We start from the raw sequence: 12690 nt of genomic DNA on the forward strand, positions 1-12690 counted from the left end.
AGACCTGTAATCCCAGCACTTTGGGAGGCCAAGGTAGGAGGATTGCTTAAGGCCAGGGGTTCAGTTCTAGCCTGGACAATATAGGGAGAACCTGTCTCTACTAAAATAAAAAATGAAAATAACAAAATTAGCCAAGCATGGTGGCTGTAGCCCCAGCTATTTGGGAAGCTGAGATTGGAGGATCACTTGAACCCAGGAGTTCAAGGCTGTAGTGAGCTATGATCATGCCACTGCACTGCAGCCTGGGAGTGAGACCCCATCTCAAAAAGAAAAAAAAACTGACAAACCAGCTGAGTGTGGTGGTTCACGCCTGTAATTCCAGCACTTTGGGAGGCCAAAGGTGGGAGGATCACTTGAGGTCAGAAGTTTGAGATCAGCTTGGGCAACAAAGTGAGACCTTGTCTCTACAAAAAGTTTTAAAATTAGCTGAGCACAGTGGCTTACGCCTCTAGTCCCGGCTACTCAGGAGGCTAAGGCAAAAGAATCACTTGATCCTGGGAGGTTGCGGCTACAGTGAGCGATGATCAATCCACTGCACTCCAGTGTGGGCAACAGGGCTAGATCCTGTCTTAAAAACAAACAAACAAACAAACAAACAAACAAACCTGACAAACCAGATGGTGAAAAGTTAAATGAGAAAACAGAAGGGAGTCAGGGCATTTTTTAAAGGTACAAAGGTAACCACTAGAAAAATATAAACCTTCCTTCAAAAATTAATAAATAAAAGCAAAGAAAATCTATCATACAGAGAAAGAAATGCAGAAAATATAACACAATACATATAGTAGTTGTAACATAAAATAATAGGACGGAGTTGAAACCATAAGAAAGTAGGCACTGCAATCCCTATATAAGACAAAGTAGAATTCAAATCAAAAAGAACTAAATATGACAAAGGACAATTTTTAATGCTAAAAGCCACAAGTCACAATGAAGATATAGTACAACTACCTTTGTAAAGCAAAAGAAAATATAAGAAAAGATATAATAACTATGAAAGCAGAAACTGGCCAGGCGCGGTGGCTCACACCTGTAATCCCAGCACTTTGGGAGGCCAAGGAAGGTGGATTACCTGAGGTCAGGACCAGCCTGGCCAACATGGTGAAACCCCGTCTCTACTAAAAATACAAAAATTAGCCAGGCGTGGTGGCACACGCCTGTAGTCCCATCTATTCAGAAGGCTGAAGCAGGAGAATCGCTTGAACCAGGGAGGCAGAGGTTGCAGCGAGCTGAGATTGTGCCACTACACTCCAGCCTGGGTGACAGAGCAAGATTCCATCTTTAAAAAAAAGAAAAAAAGAAAACAGAAATTAATGATATAGAGCAAGAATCAATAAGTTTTATCTATAAAGGGCCAGATAAGTAAATATTTTAAGCTTTCCAGGCTGACAGTTCTGTCAGAACTACTCAACTCTGCCTTTGTTCCAATAAAACTGTTTATGAAAACAGGTGACAGGCCAGATTTGTTCTGCAAGTCATAGTTTGTTAATCCCTGATATTGTGAGAGAGAAAAAAATAGTATATCCAATTAATAAACCAAAATCTTAGAAAAACTAATAAAATAAACAAACCACTTAGCTAATTTAACTTAGAAAGGGGGCAGAAAATAAAGATAAAGGGAGAAAAGATCACCGAGACAGAAGAAACTTCAGAAAGTTAAACAAAACTACTTTGCAGATCAGTGCACAAATAAATTTTAAAACTTAGATGAAATAGGCAATTCCTTGGAAAATCTGGTTTACCAAAATTGACTCCATTAGACAGAAAAAGCTTAAACCGACCAATTTCCATAGAAAAAATTGAGAATGTCATCAAGGAACAACCCCACAGAAAAGCCCCATACCCAGATCATTTCATAGAATTTGATGGATTCTACCAAACCATCTAAAATCAGATAGTCCAAATGCTATGTGAATTGTCCCAGGCATAAATAATGAAGAAAACTTTACAAATTCTTTTTATGAAGAAAGGAAAATACCAGTGCTTAAACCTGATAAAGATAGTGGAAAAAAAATAGAGAAAAGTGTAGACCAACATCACTTATAAATATTGGTGCAAAAATGCAAAAGAAAATATTAGTGAACAGAATCTAACACCACATAAGACAATACTCCATGACCAAGTGGGATATATTACAGGAAGGGGTAGGACTGCAAGAAAGGGAAAAACTTGAAATTATATCAAATTTTAAAATTATATGTAAATAAAAGTTTTTAAAATATCTTGTAGTTAGCTTTCCTTTGCATGGTACTAAGGAATATTTTAGACTAAAATGTATGTGATCCTTTCTCTGATTTCAGCCTAGGAGAGAACAGTTTTGGAGTCTGTCTGTACGCATGATTAGAAAATGAAGGTCCTAAAAAGAATGAGATGAATCTATTGCCTTCAGAGCCACTTAGAACCCATTTAGTGGAAGGCTCCAATTCTAAACAACATTCATCTTTATGTGTAAAGGTAATGGATATGGTCCCACTAAGCTGGATCTACAAGGTCACTATCTTATCTGTTAAAAGAGCAAACATTTACTCTCTCCATACTTGGCATATTCAGATGATTGTATATTCCATGTAAAATACATGCCAATTTCTGGCTTGACCAACTGCAAGTATGGGTTTCTTAGGCTAATGGTGTGTAAGAAAAGGAGGGAGACTTCAGGCACAACGCTTCAACCACAGAATGCTGTTATAATATTTATCATTCTGTGGAAAAATATCGGAAACAACATTAAATGATTTATGGTCTTTATTATCTTTTGTTCAGACTGTAATTCTGTGAAGAGGAATCCATTACAAGGAAGTTTTATCAAGTCCACATAGATCTCAAATTATGCACGCTGTTCAAAACCTGCAGCAGAAAGCCACCTTCAAAGTGATGGTTTTCTATCAGGGCTTTACTCCCCGGTAAGAGTGCTCTGTTCCTTCTCCTTGTAGGATTTTTTTAAATTTACCAACATTATTTTGGGAATATCTAAATGCATGCAATCTTCTGCTAAAAGGAACTGAAAAAAAGCATTCTTTTGTACATAAATAATAACAATTTTTAAATCTCTAATTAGAAGTAGCCTATATAGACAGTTGGCTTTGCAAGCTAAATATTGTCAAAAAGAATAGCTATAAATCAACTATCCTGAAAGCAAAGTTACTATTGTATAACTGCTCTATAAATAGTAGTATCATCTTAGTTATCCTTGATTTACATTTGGGGAGCAGTTTATCTTAAAGAGGGCAACAGGATAAAGCTGGGAGCTTTACTGTTATTTTATTGAAATTTATTGAATTTTTTATTTGAAATTTTTCTTTAGACAAATTTGGTATTGGTTAGAACAACTGTGAAATTTTTCAAGCTAAACACCTGTGACTATATTATATGGAGAGGAATTCTGAGGGTTCAATCACCCATTCATCGGCAGAGCAGATTCAAACAATTCCCTTGGCTCAGCTCCCTAGGCTCAACCTTCCAACAGAGGAGGGCAGCCTTCAATTCAAGCACAAGTCCTTGTTATTCAATTGGCAGCACAGAACAATTGCTCCGTGGGTCCTTATAAGAGAAAACAGTTGCTAGCTCAGTGACACCAAACATTCATCAAATCTCAGTTGAGGGAAACAATATTTAGAAAACAATGCTTGAAAGCAATGGACTCCAGTCATACCTCCAAATAATCTAAATAACCTAATCCTACCCCTGAATCAAGCCAGATCAGCAAACAGTAGGCATTTCTAATGCATCTTTTCTGCCACTCTACACTGAATTGTGCTTTTCTGTGTTCAGGGGAAATATAAAAAAAATAGCCTTATAAAATCCTCATAAAATGCTGCTCAGACACTGTCCTGTTTATGAGACCCCCTGGAATCAGAAATTCCTAACTGATTCTTAATGTTGAAAAAGAATTGTACTTCTGAAAAACACTGCTTCATTGTAACATTATGGACAATGCCATGGTTCCCTTTCTGGCTGGATGGGAAAACTTAAACCTAAATTTGTGAGGCACTAATGAACAAGTAAATAGGTTATAAGGGCATGAATTATTCTTAACCTTATTCCTATATTTTTTATGTCTCTGTTTTTGTTTTCTTTCTTCTTTAGCCTAGACATCTAACCTATTATCTTTTATTTTATATACCCATGCAGGTCACTTAAAGTCTTTCCTAGAAATAAAACAGAATATAAATACTCTTTTGTTTTAAAAAATTCTACATTTAATAACAATGTAATGAATCACAATGGAAAAGATCAATAGATTTGACTGTATGGCAATCTAAAACTTTTATATGTCAAAAACATCATAAACAAAATTGAAAGAAACCATAAAACAGAAGAAAGACAACATAAATAATAACCAAAGAAGTCATGCTCTTAGTATATGAATAAACTATCTATGTCCATAAGAACATGAAATTTGATCAATAAATAAAATAATGATGGTAAATCAACCAAGAAATTTGGACAAATTTTTCCTTCAAAACAAATGAATTTGAAGGAACCTAAAAGTAATTTAAATTGCTTTCCTAACATAGACTCCTACAACTATAATGGACCTTTCCTGTTCAAGATAATTACAGAGATCAGTGACCTTGCTTGAGTGTATCAAAGGTTGCTATTTACCTGTCTTTCCAGTTCCGTAAAGGAAAAGACAATTTTGGCTTCTCCTTATTCCCCATATGTTAATCCTCAAGGAAAGAACAGTATATACGTAACCTAACTGGTAGGAGACTGCCATTCCTTGAGTCACATTTCCAAGTAATAAGTTCATATATTACAGGTCGCCACCCAGACAAAATGCAGACTTGCTCTCTGGTACCCGCCTGTGCACAGGTACAAGGGGGACTCTGGGTATCTCCGGTCTTCAAGAGGTAAGTAACCAGTGTCTGCCACCACCCTTTCCTCTGCTTTTCAGCCTGAGACTGGGTGGGTAAGCCAGGCAAGGCTCCCTTCCAGAGCCACCTGCCCATATTTCCATGGGGAAAGTAAGTAGGAAGTTCTACTTGGCCACAACAGCTAAACCTCATCCTTCAATATAGCTTTTACCTGAAATTCAGTGTTGGAGAGAGAGTTCCTGGAAACTTGCCCAGATCAATAAAGTTGATATTTGTCATTTATCTATCTGTTTGTCCTGTGCAATCTCATATGGAAAGGAGAGATAAGATTCAGTATCTCCCTGCAAAAGGCAGATATACTCATTGGGGTCTTGAGTATAAAGATAAGAGCTGCCACAGGGGAGTAAGGCACCATGAGGGAAGATGAGAGCTCCTAATCTCTGCAACTGGAATTCAGGAACAGATGAGGTAGGTAGATATCTGATTACCAGGAAAACTTTGCAAATCAGACAAAGCTCTAAGACACTGGGTTTTTAGGCAGGAGCAGATGGAATTATTTTAGCTTCCACTTTTTTCTTTTAGTCCTTCTTTTCTTATTATGTCTCTGCCTGCAAGAGCTTTGATATTGCCCAGGAGTAGCTAAGGTTTATGTGGTTAGAGCAAGGCAACTCAAAATGTAGACTGACAATATCAGCAAGGCCTGAAAGCTTGCTAGAAATGAAAATTTGCTCCCCTCTCCAAAGGCCTACTGAATCAGAACCTCTGGGATGTGGCCCAGGAACCTGTGTTTTCATAAGCTCTCCAGGTAATTGCTATATTTGCTAAAGTTTAATATGCACAGAGGGAGCAATAGTGGGAGGTTTTAAAGAGCATTTTGGGGAGCTAGATATTAGTAGACAACACTAGATTAGCTTGCCAAAATTCCGTTTCTCTTTATATCGTTTGGAATTTCATCCAGGGCTAAGGAGAGAACCGCAGGAAGATTGGATCCATGGCTTCTCCACAGGCTGAGTTCACTCCAACACCAAGGTCTTTTAAATGGCCCTAGATGATCTGTTTCACAGAAACTCAGACTGGGGATTCTAGATAAGAAATTGTTTGGGAGTTAAAGTAGAAAAAAAGTCCAGTGGAATTATTACAAACTCAAATGCTAAAAAGAAATAACAAAAAGTGTATACCTAGAACTCTGTTCCTAGAAATGAGATTTTCCCCATCTCTGAAAAAAGAATGAAATCAGTTTCCAAAACAGGTTTTGTTCTCACAGATAGGATAAGATTTAGGGAGAAAGGATAAGATTAGGGAGAATGAAATCAAGTGGAGGAAATAACACTAAGAAGAAAATTTGAAATCATATTGGCTCAGTTAGAAAAATATGACAAGGAAAAGTTTTAAATAGGGGAACGAGAATAGGCATTAATGAGAACTCTTCGTTTCTTCCTTAATAACTAGAACTGTGATACTCCAAAGCTAGAGAAATGTGAACATGTTTAAAAACAGAATGATCAGTGTAGAATTCTTCAAGCATCACTAAGTGAGTTTCAAGGTGGCATTGTTTTTGTAGATGAGGCAACAGGTATTGCAGCGGCTATAAGGACATCTGCCTGAGAAATAGAGCTGTATTAAACAATGTCCAGGGAGAACGACAATTGATCAAGCCCAGGCTGGGGTTTAGGCTGAACTGATAGAAAGAAATGCCTCCTAGTGAAAATGAAATTGGGAGGGTTTTTTTTTTTTTTTTTTTTTTAGATTGAGTCTTGCTCTGTCATCCAGGCTGGAGTGCAGTGGCACAATCTCGGCTCACTGCAAGCTCCGCCTCCCGGGTTCACGCCATTCTCCTGCCTCAGCCTCCCTAAAAGCTGGGACTACAGGCGCCCACCACCACGCCCAGCTAATTTTTTTGTATTTTTAGTAGAGACCGGGTTTCACCATTCGCCAAGACAGTCTCGATCTCCTGACCTCGTGATCTGCCCGCCTCGGGCTCCCAAAGTGCTGGGATTACAGGCGTGAGCTACCATGCCCGGTGGAAGAAGGTATTTTAACACTGGATGTTTGCGGCAGGTCCAGAGCTCTGTGACATCATTCTTTCTCTACAGAGACCTCAGAGGCAGATTCCAAAGTAATATGTGAGGAGAACAAAAATCTAAGTCTGAAAACAAAAAGCAAATATAGAGAAGGAAAATACTAAGACCTAGAAAAGGTATGAGTCCTACCTGGCAATAAAGAAGGAACAGAAACAACTTAGATGGAAGGGTAAAGGCTTAGACCTGAGCAGGACCTGCTAAGTAAGAATGTTCTCAGAGGGACCTTGAACATTGCAGGCTTATCTCTTATACAGAAAAGGAAGCGGGAACAAGAAGAAGTGTTTCAGTTCCCATCAAAGAAGCACCGACCATTTAAGTCTTGGAAATTCAATTCCAAGAAGCTAGGGCTTGGGTGAAATGCCACTAGTCCAGGGGATTTCCTGGACCTCATCAGACCAGTGAAAGTTCAGGTTCTGGAAACCCAACAGCAGCTCACAGATCAGCTGAGGGTAATTCCCCATGGGAGACAAAAGGGAAAATCTCCTAACCAGGAAGTAGGACTCACAGGCAGACATTCAATAATAGGACCCTGTGGAGTCCAGAACTAAAACAATTTAGGGAATCTTTCTGGGTTTACAGAAATTCAGAGAAAAGAGTGAGAAATGGAGACAGGAAAGGAAGCATGCAAGACAATGTATCTCACCTGAAGAGTTTCCTAAGATAAATATGGGGTGTCCTGCCCAGAAAGAAGGGAGGCTCTTTCACTAAACAGATAAAGATCTTCAGCAATGGTGAAGCTTCGGTAGAAATAGGGCTCAAGGGAGCAATGAAAATGGAAAGGTTCTAAATCCCTGGAACGGGCATCAAGAAAGACCCAGAGCCACCACTGCAAATGTCTAAAATTTTCAAGGAGAGTACAAAATGAATCCAACTACCCTGATAAGAAGACATTTCCCAATCTACGTTTAAATTGACACGTGGTAAACTCCAAACTGCTTGGTAACCTACAGAGGGTGAACTATGGCATGCTACATTCTACTTACTACTAGTAATTTAGGGAGGCAAAGGAGAAGATAACAACAGGCTTCTTTCTGAACTTAACACCAAGGGCCTCTCATTTATTATACTCATGCTAGAGTTTAGACCTCATCTCTCACTACTGTCCCCAGCTCTCTGCTCCAGCCATACTGGTTTCCATGACATTCCTAGAATATGCCAAGGATGTGCCTGCTTCAAAACCTCAGCATTTGCCACTCCCCTGTACACCAAAGGAGTAGCATCTATTACAAAACAAGATTCCTTGGTTTCAACAGCTAGAACACACTCTCCATTCAGCAGGACACTCTGGCTGAGATTCAGCAGAAAAGATGTAGGATAGAAAAAATTGGGGACTTCATGCCTTTACATATTAGTTTATTTTACAAGGAGAGGTGGATTTTATTTATTCTTTATTTCTGTATCTGAGGCGATCTTGCTCTGTTGCCCAGGCTGAAGTGCAGTGGCGCAATCTCAGCTCACTGCAGCCTCAACCTCCCAGGCTCAAGAGATCCTCCCACCTCAGCCTCCCAAGTAGCTGGGACCACAGGTGTGTGCCACCACACCCAGCTAATTTTTGTATTGTTTATAGAGACAGGGTTTCACTATGTTTCCTAGGCTGGTCTCAAACTCCTGAGCTCAAGCAATCCACCCGCCTCAGCCTCCCATAGTGCTGGAATTACAGACGTGAGCCACTATACCCAGCCAGATTTTATTTATAGATTTTTATTTCTCTAAGAATTGAATAATTGGAGGGAATTCATATTCAATTTGCGAGCATTACTATGCAGCTGAAAATGTGTTGGGGGGGTAGGTTTATGTTGTCATGAGGTGCTCCTTGTGCAAACTCTGCTGATACAGACAGGACAAGGTGCTAGGCTCAATCTGATATGAAAAATAGGATAAAAACTGAAGCCGGACACGGTGGCTCACACCTGTAATCCCAGCACTTTGGGAGGCTGAATTGGGAGACCTCACCTGAGGTCAGGAGTTCGAGATCAGCCTGGCCAACATGGTGAAACCATGTATCTACTAAAAATACAAAAATTAGCTGGGCATGGTGGTATGCGCCTGTAGTCCCAGCTACTCGGGAGGCTGAGGCAGGAGGATCACTTAAGCCCAGGAGATGGAGGTTGCAGTGAGCCAAGATGGCACCCGGCACTCCAGCTTGGGTGACAGAGCGAGACGCCATCTCAAAAAAAAAAAAAAAAAAATGAAGTTTCAGCCTCAAGTGCTATGTGGCCCTCATGAGAGTCTAACACATTTCAGAGTCTTTTTTTTTTTTTTTTTTGAGATGGAGTTTTGCTCTTGTTGCCCAAGTTGGAGTGCAGTGGCGCAATCTCAGCTCACTGCAACCTCCGCCTCCTGGATTCAAGTGATTCTCCTGCCTCAGTCTCCCGAGTATCTGGGGTTACAGGCACACACCACCACACCTGGCTAATTTTTTGTATTTTTAGTAGAATCAGGGTTTCATCATGTTAGCCAGGCTAGTCTCGAACTCCCGACCTCAGGTGATCCGCCCGCCTCAGCCTCCCAAAGTGCTGGGATTACAATCATGAGCTACCACACCCGGCCCAGAGTCTTCTAAATGCAAAGGCCAAACTGCCCACCCTGACCCACAAAAGCAGTGGTGAATATCACAGAGAGGCCTCAGGGAGGTAGCAGCAGGACCTACCCTCTTCTGCTGTTTTCCTTCAAAGGGGCAGCCTCTTCTGGTTGCCCATAAATGTGTCTGATAAACTCACAGGATTAAAGAACAAAAGAAATAGTAGTGATGGCTGCACTACAGCCATCCCACTAGGGGGAGCTGTGGAGTTAATACAGTTGGCACCTAGGTGGCTTCCTCAAAAGGCTGCAAGGGAAGAATTTCTAAGCAGCCTGACCTTAATCAGGCCTCTGTTCTCTATGTCAAGTTAATGTGCTTATACATGGCCCAGTCCTGAAGCCATTTTGCCTGCCAGTGCCTGACACAGTGGGACCCACGTTTCTGTCTCCCGGAAGTTGGTTCTAGTTGCCAATAATGAATACCCTTAGGGTTCAGTTGTCTTAAATTTGGGGTGAGAGACAAAATGCTTTACAAAATTCTCAATTTAGGACTTCCAGGGAGCTCTGAATAAATCAGTTCACCCTTGGTCTGTGCCCTCTACGAGCCAGTACCCTGCAGGGAAGGGGATAAGTGGTAAGGTTCAGGCATCCTGAACCCCAGACACAGCTAACAAAGTTTGTTAGACCTGGAACCCCTGTCTCTTGACTCCCAGACTAGCACTCTTATGCCCCCTCCCACACACTGCATAGCTCAATTCACATAGGCAATTTGTCCTGAGGCACACGAAAGAGAGACATCTACACCCACCTGCTGGGGCAGTTGCTATTGTTATTTGCACCGAGTGCTCCTTAGGAGATCCCAGCAGGGTCACGTTCACTGTATAATCAGTCGCAGGGTACAGATCCAAACACACTACAGGCGCTCGCTCCCACGTTGTGAAGTTAAACGATGTTGCGTGACAAAAGTTATCCAGATACCACCTCTGACCCAGAACGGTAAACTGCATGAGATTAAAAGAAAGTGTTGCATTAAATTTTCCGTTGGCTAACAGGTGCCTAGACTATTAGCAAAATGGAGTTAAAGCAAGAAAGTTCCTTTTATTTATCCTTGCCTACTTATAATTATTTTTAAGATAGTAGCAAGCTAACCTGAAGAAGGACTTTACAAAGCTACCTTACCTGTCCTCACCATCAGATATAGGACCAAGCTTAAAATGCATTAACTACATCTCAGATGAAGAAAATGTTAGTCTATTCTAAAATAATCCCTTGATTATCACCCAAATGAAAGAGATTACATTGGAGCTAATGGGCAAAATTTTTTTTTCTCCTTCCCTTCTGAATAGTTCTCACTCTCTCTCTCTCTCTCTCTCTCTCTCTCTCTTTTCTGAGACAGAGGCTGGTTCTGTCACCCAGGCTGGAGTGCAGTGGTACAATCTTAGTTCACAGCAATCTCAAACTTCTGGACTGAAGTGATCCTCAGCTTCCCGAATAGTTGGAACTACAGGCACGCGCCACCACACCTAAGTAATTATTGGATAATTATTTTTACAATTTATTTGTAGAGACAGAATCTTACTTTGTTGCCCAGGCTGGTCTCGAACTCTTGGCCTCAAGCAATCCTCCCACCTCAGCCTCCCAAAGTGCTGGGAATACAGGTGTGAGCCACTGCATCCAGCCAAAATTCTTTTAATTTCTTTTCATTGTAAGAAATCCATGGACAAGCCTCATAGAACAGTGTACTTAAACTAGGTGGGTTCCTTAACCCTGCCCATGGAGGGGAAAAAAAACAAAAACATATGGGGACCACCCCAGATTATGCATTCAAAGCAAATGCCATGGTACTTCACTGGATCCTTCCTATTAGACCTCTGGTAAAAGGGCTTTTGATCCGTGGAGTCATATCACACAAATCATCCTCTACGCACTGCCAGCTCCAGCAGGGAGTTATAGGGAAAAAACTTTCGTGAAGGTCCCATAAGTAATATGATCAGCCCTTGATCAGTTAGTGTGCATTAGCTGGTGGAGACATATGCTCAGTGTTGCCACTGATGCTAGCACCATTGTCTATACCACCCGCAATCCGTCCTTATTCCCTCACTCTTCTCTATCAATTTCCACAGTCATCCAAGACCCTGACACGTGGTTCATAAGGATTCTTCTCTCTCAAACTCTTTGAATTCTCTTGGATAACTTAAAGGTCCTTACAGGTAAACCATCAAATATTGGCCTCAGAGTTCTTAGAGCTCAATGCTATGAACTTCCTTCACTCCACCTCTGCCACCCATATCCATGGCCACAACCTAGACTGTGCTATCGTCGGAGCTGTTCCCCCACGGTCTAGCAGTCCCCTATTCTTTTGAACCACTTACTAGTGAGGCATAATGTGTTCATGCGTGTTTAGGCAATATGTCTATTCTCTTTAGCAAAACACTTTCAAATATTGACTTTTTTCCAGTCAATTTAAGAGTGTTTCACATGTCACACAAATTAACCTTTAACTTTTTTTTTTTTTTTTTTTTTTTGAGACAGAGTCTCGCTCTGTCGCTCAGGCTGGAGTGCAGTGGCCCGATCTTGGCTCACCGCAGGCTCCACCTCCCAAGTTCATGCCATTCTCCTGCCTCAGCCTCCCGAGTAGCTGGGACTACAGGTGCCTGCCACCACGACTGGCTAATTTTTTGTATTTTTAGTAGAGATGGGGTTTCACTGTGTTAGCCAGGATGGTCTCCATCTCCTGATCTCGTGATCCACCTGTCTCAGCCTCCCAAGGTGCTGGGATTACAGGCGTGAGCCACTGCGCCCGGTCAATTCCTACTTATTTTCTATGACTCAGTATAACAGTCTTTGCTTCTGGTTAAAAAAATTGTACCTGGGCCTGGCAAGTGGCTCACATCTGTAATCCCAGCACTTTGGGAGGCCAAGGCAGCTGGATCACTTGAGGTCAGGAGTTCGAGACCAGCCTGGCCAACATGACAAAACCCCATCTCTACTAAAACTACAAACATTAGCTGGGCATGGTGGCGCATGCCTGGAATTCCAGCTACTAGGGAGGCGGAGGCAGGAGAATTGCTTGAACCTGGGAGAGGGAGGTTGCAGTGAGCCAAGATCACACCACTGCACTTCAGCCTGGATGACAGAGCAAGACTCCATCTCAAAAAAAACAAAAAAATTGTACCTGGAACCACACACACTTACAAATAAAATCTCTCTTTTTATACTTATTTACTCTTATTATTCCATTATTAATTTACTTTTTGTCAAAGCACTCATTATAC

General features: G+C 41.2%; 1 protein-coding gene and 1 long non-coding RNA gene across 9 annotated transcripts in view; one reads left to right on the forward strand and one right to left on the reverse strand.

The window, feature by feature from the left end:
- LOC139358197 (uncharacterized) overlaps nt 1–6498 on the forward strand; it is a 30356-nt gene extending 23858 nt beyond the window's left edge. Inside the window, exons 2-4 of one of the 2 annotated variants that reach the window (XR_011612788.1) lie at nt 2301–2454; nt 2761–2900; nt 4760–6498. This is a non-coding gene — a long non-coding RNA (uncharacterized lncRNA). Of the gene's footprint in view, nt 1–2300; nt 2901–4759 lie in introns of both variants that reach the window. The other variant, XR_011612787.1, reaches the window with a different exon arrangement.
- LOC105481077 (sushi domain containing 1) overlaps nt 1–12690 on the reverse strand; it is a 138925-nt gene that overhangs the window by 51803 nt on the left and 74432 nt on the right. For 6 of the 7 annotated variants that reach the window (XM_071078159.1, XM_071078158.1, XM_071078161.1 and 3 more), the window contains one exon: nt 10224–10416. The exons of the other annotated variant lie outside the window; for it this stretch is intronic. In XM_071078159.1, coding sequence (XP_070934260.1) covers nt 10224–10416 — 193 coding nt within the window. The remainder of the gene's footprint in view (nt 1–10223; nt 10417–12690) is intronic. 7 annotated transcript variants of the gene reach the window in all.

The sequence above is a fragment of the Macaca nemestrina genome, chromosome 14 (genome assembly GCF_043159975.1).
Source record: "Macaca nemestrina isolate mMacNem1 chromosome 14, mMacNem.hap1, whole genome shotgun sequence".
NCBI classification, from domain to species: Eukaryota; Metazoa; Chordata; class Mammalia; order Primates; family Cercopithecidae; genus Macaca; species Macaca nemestrina.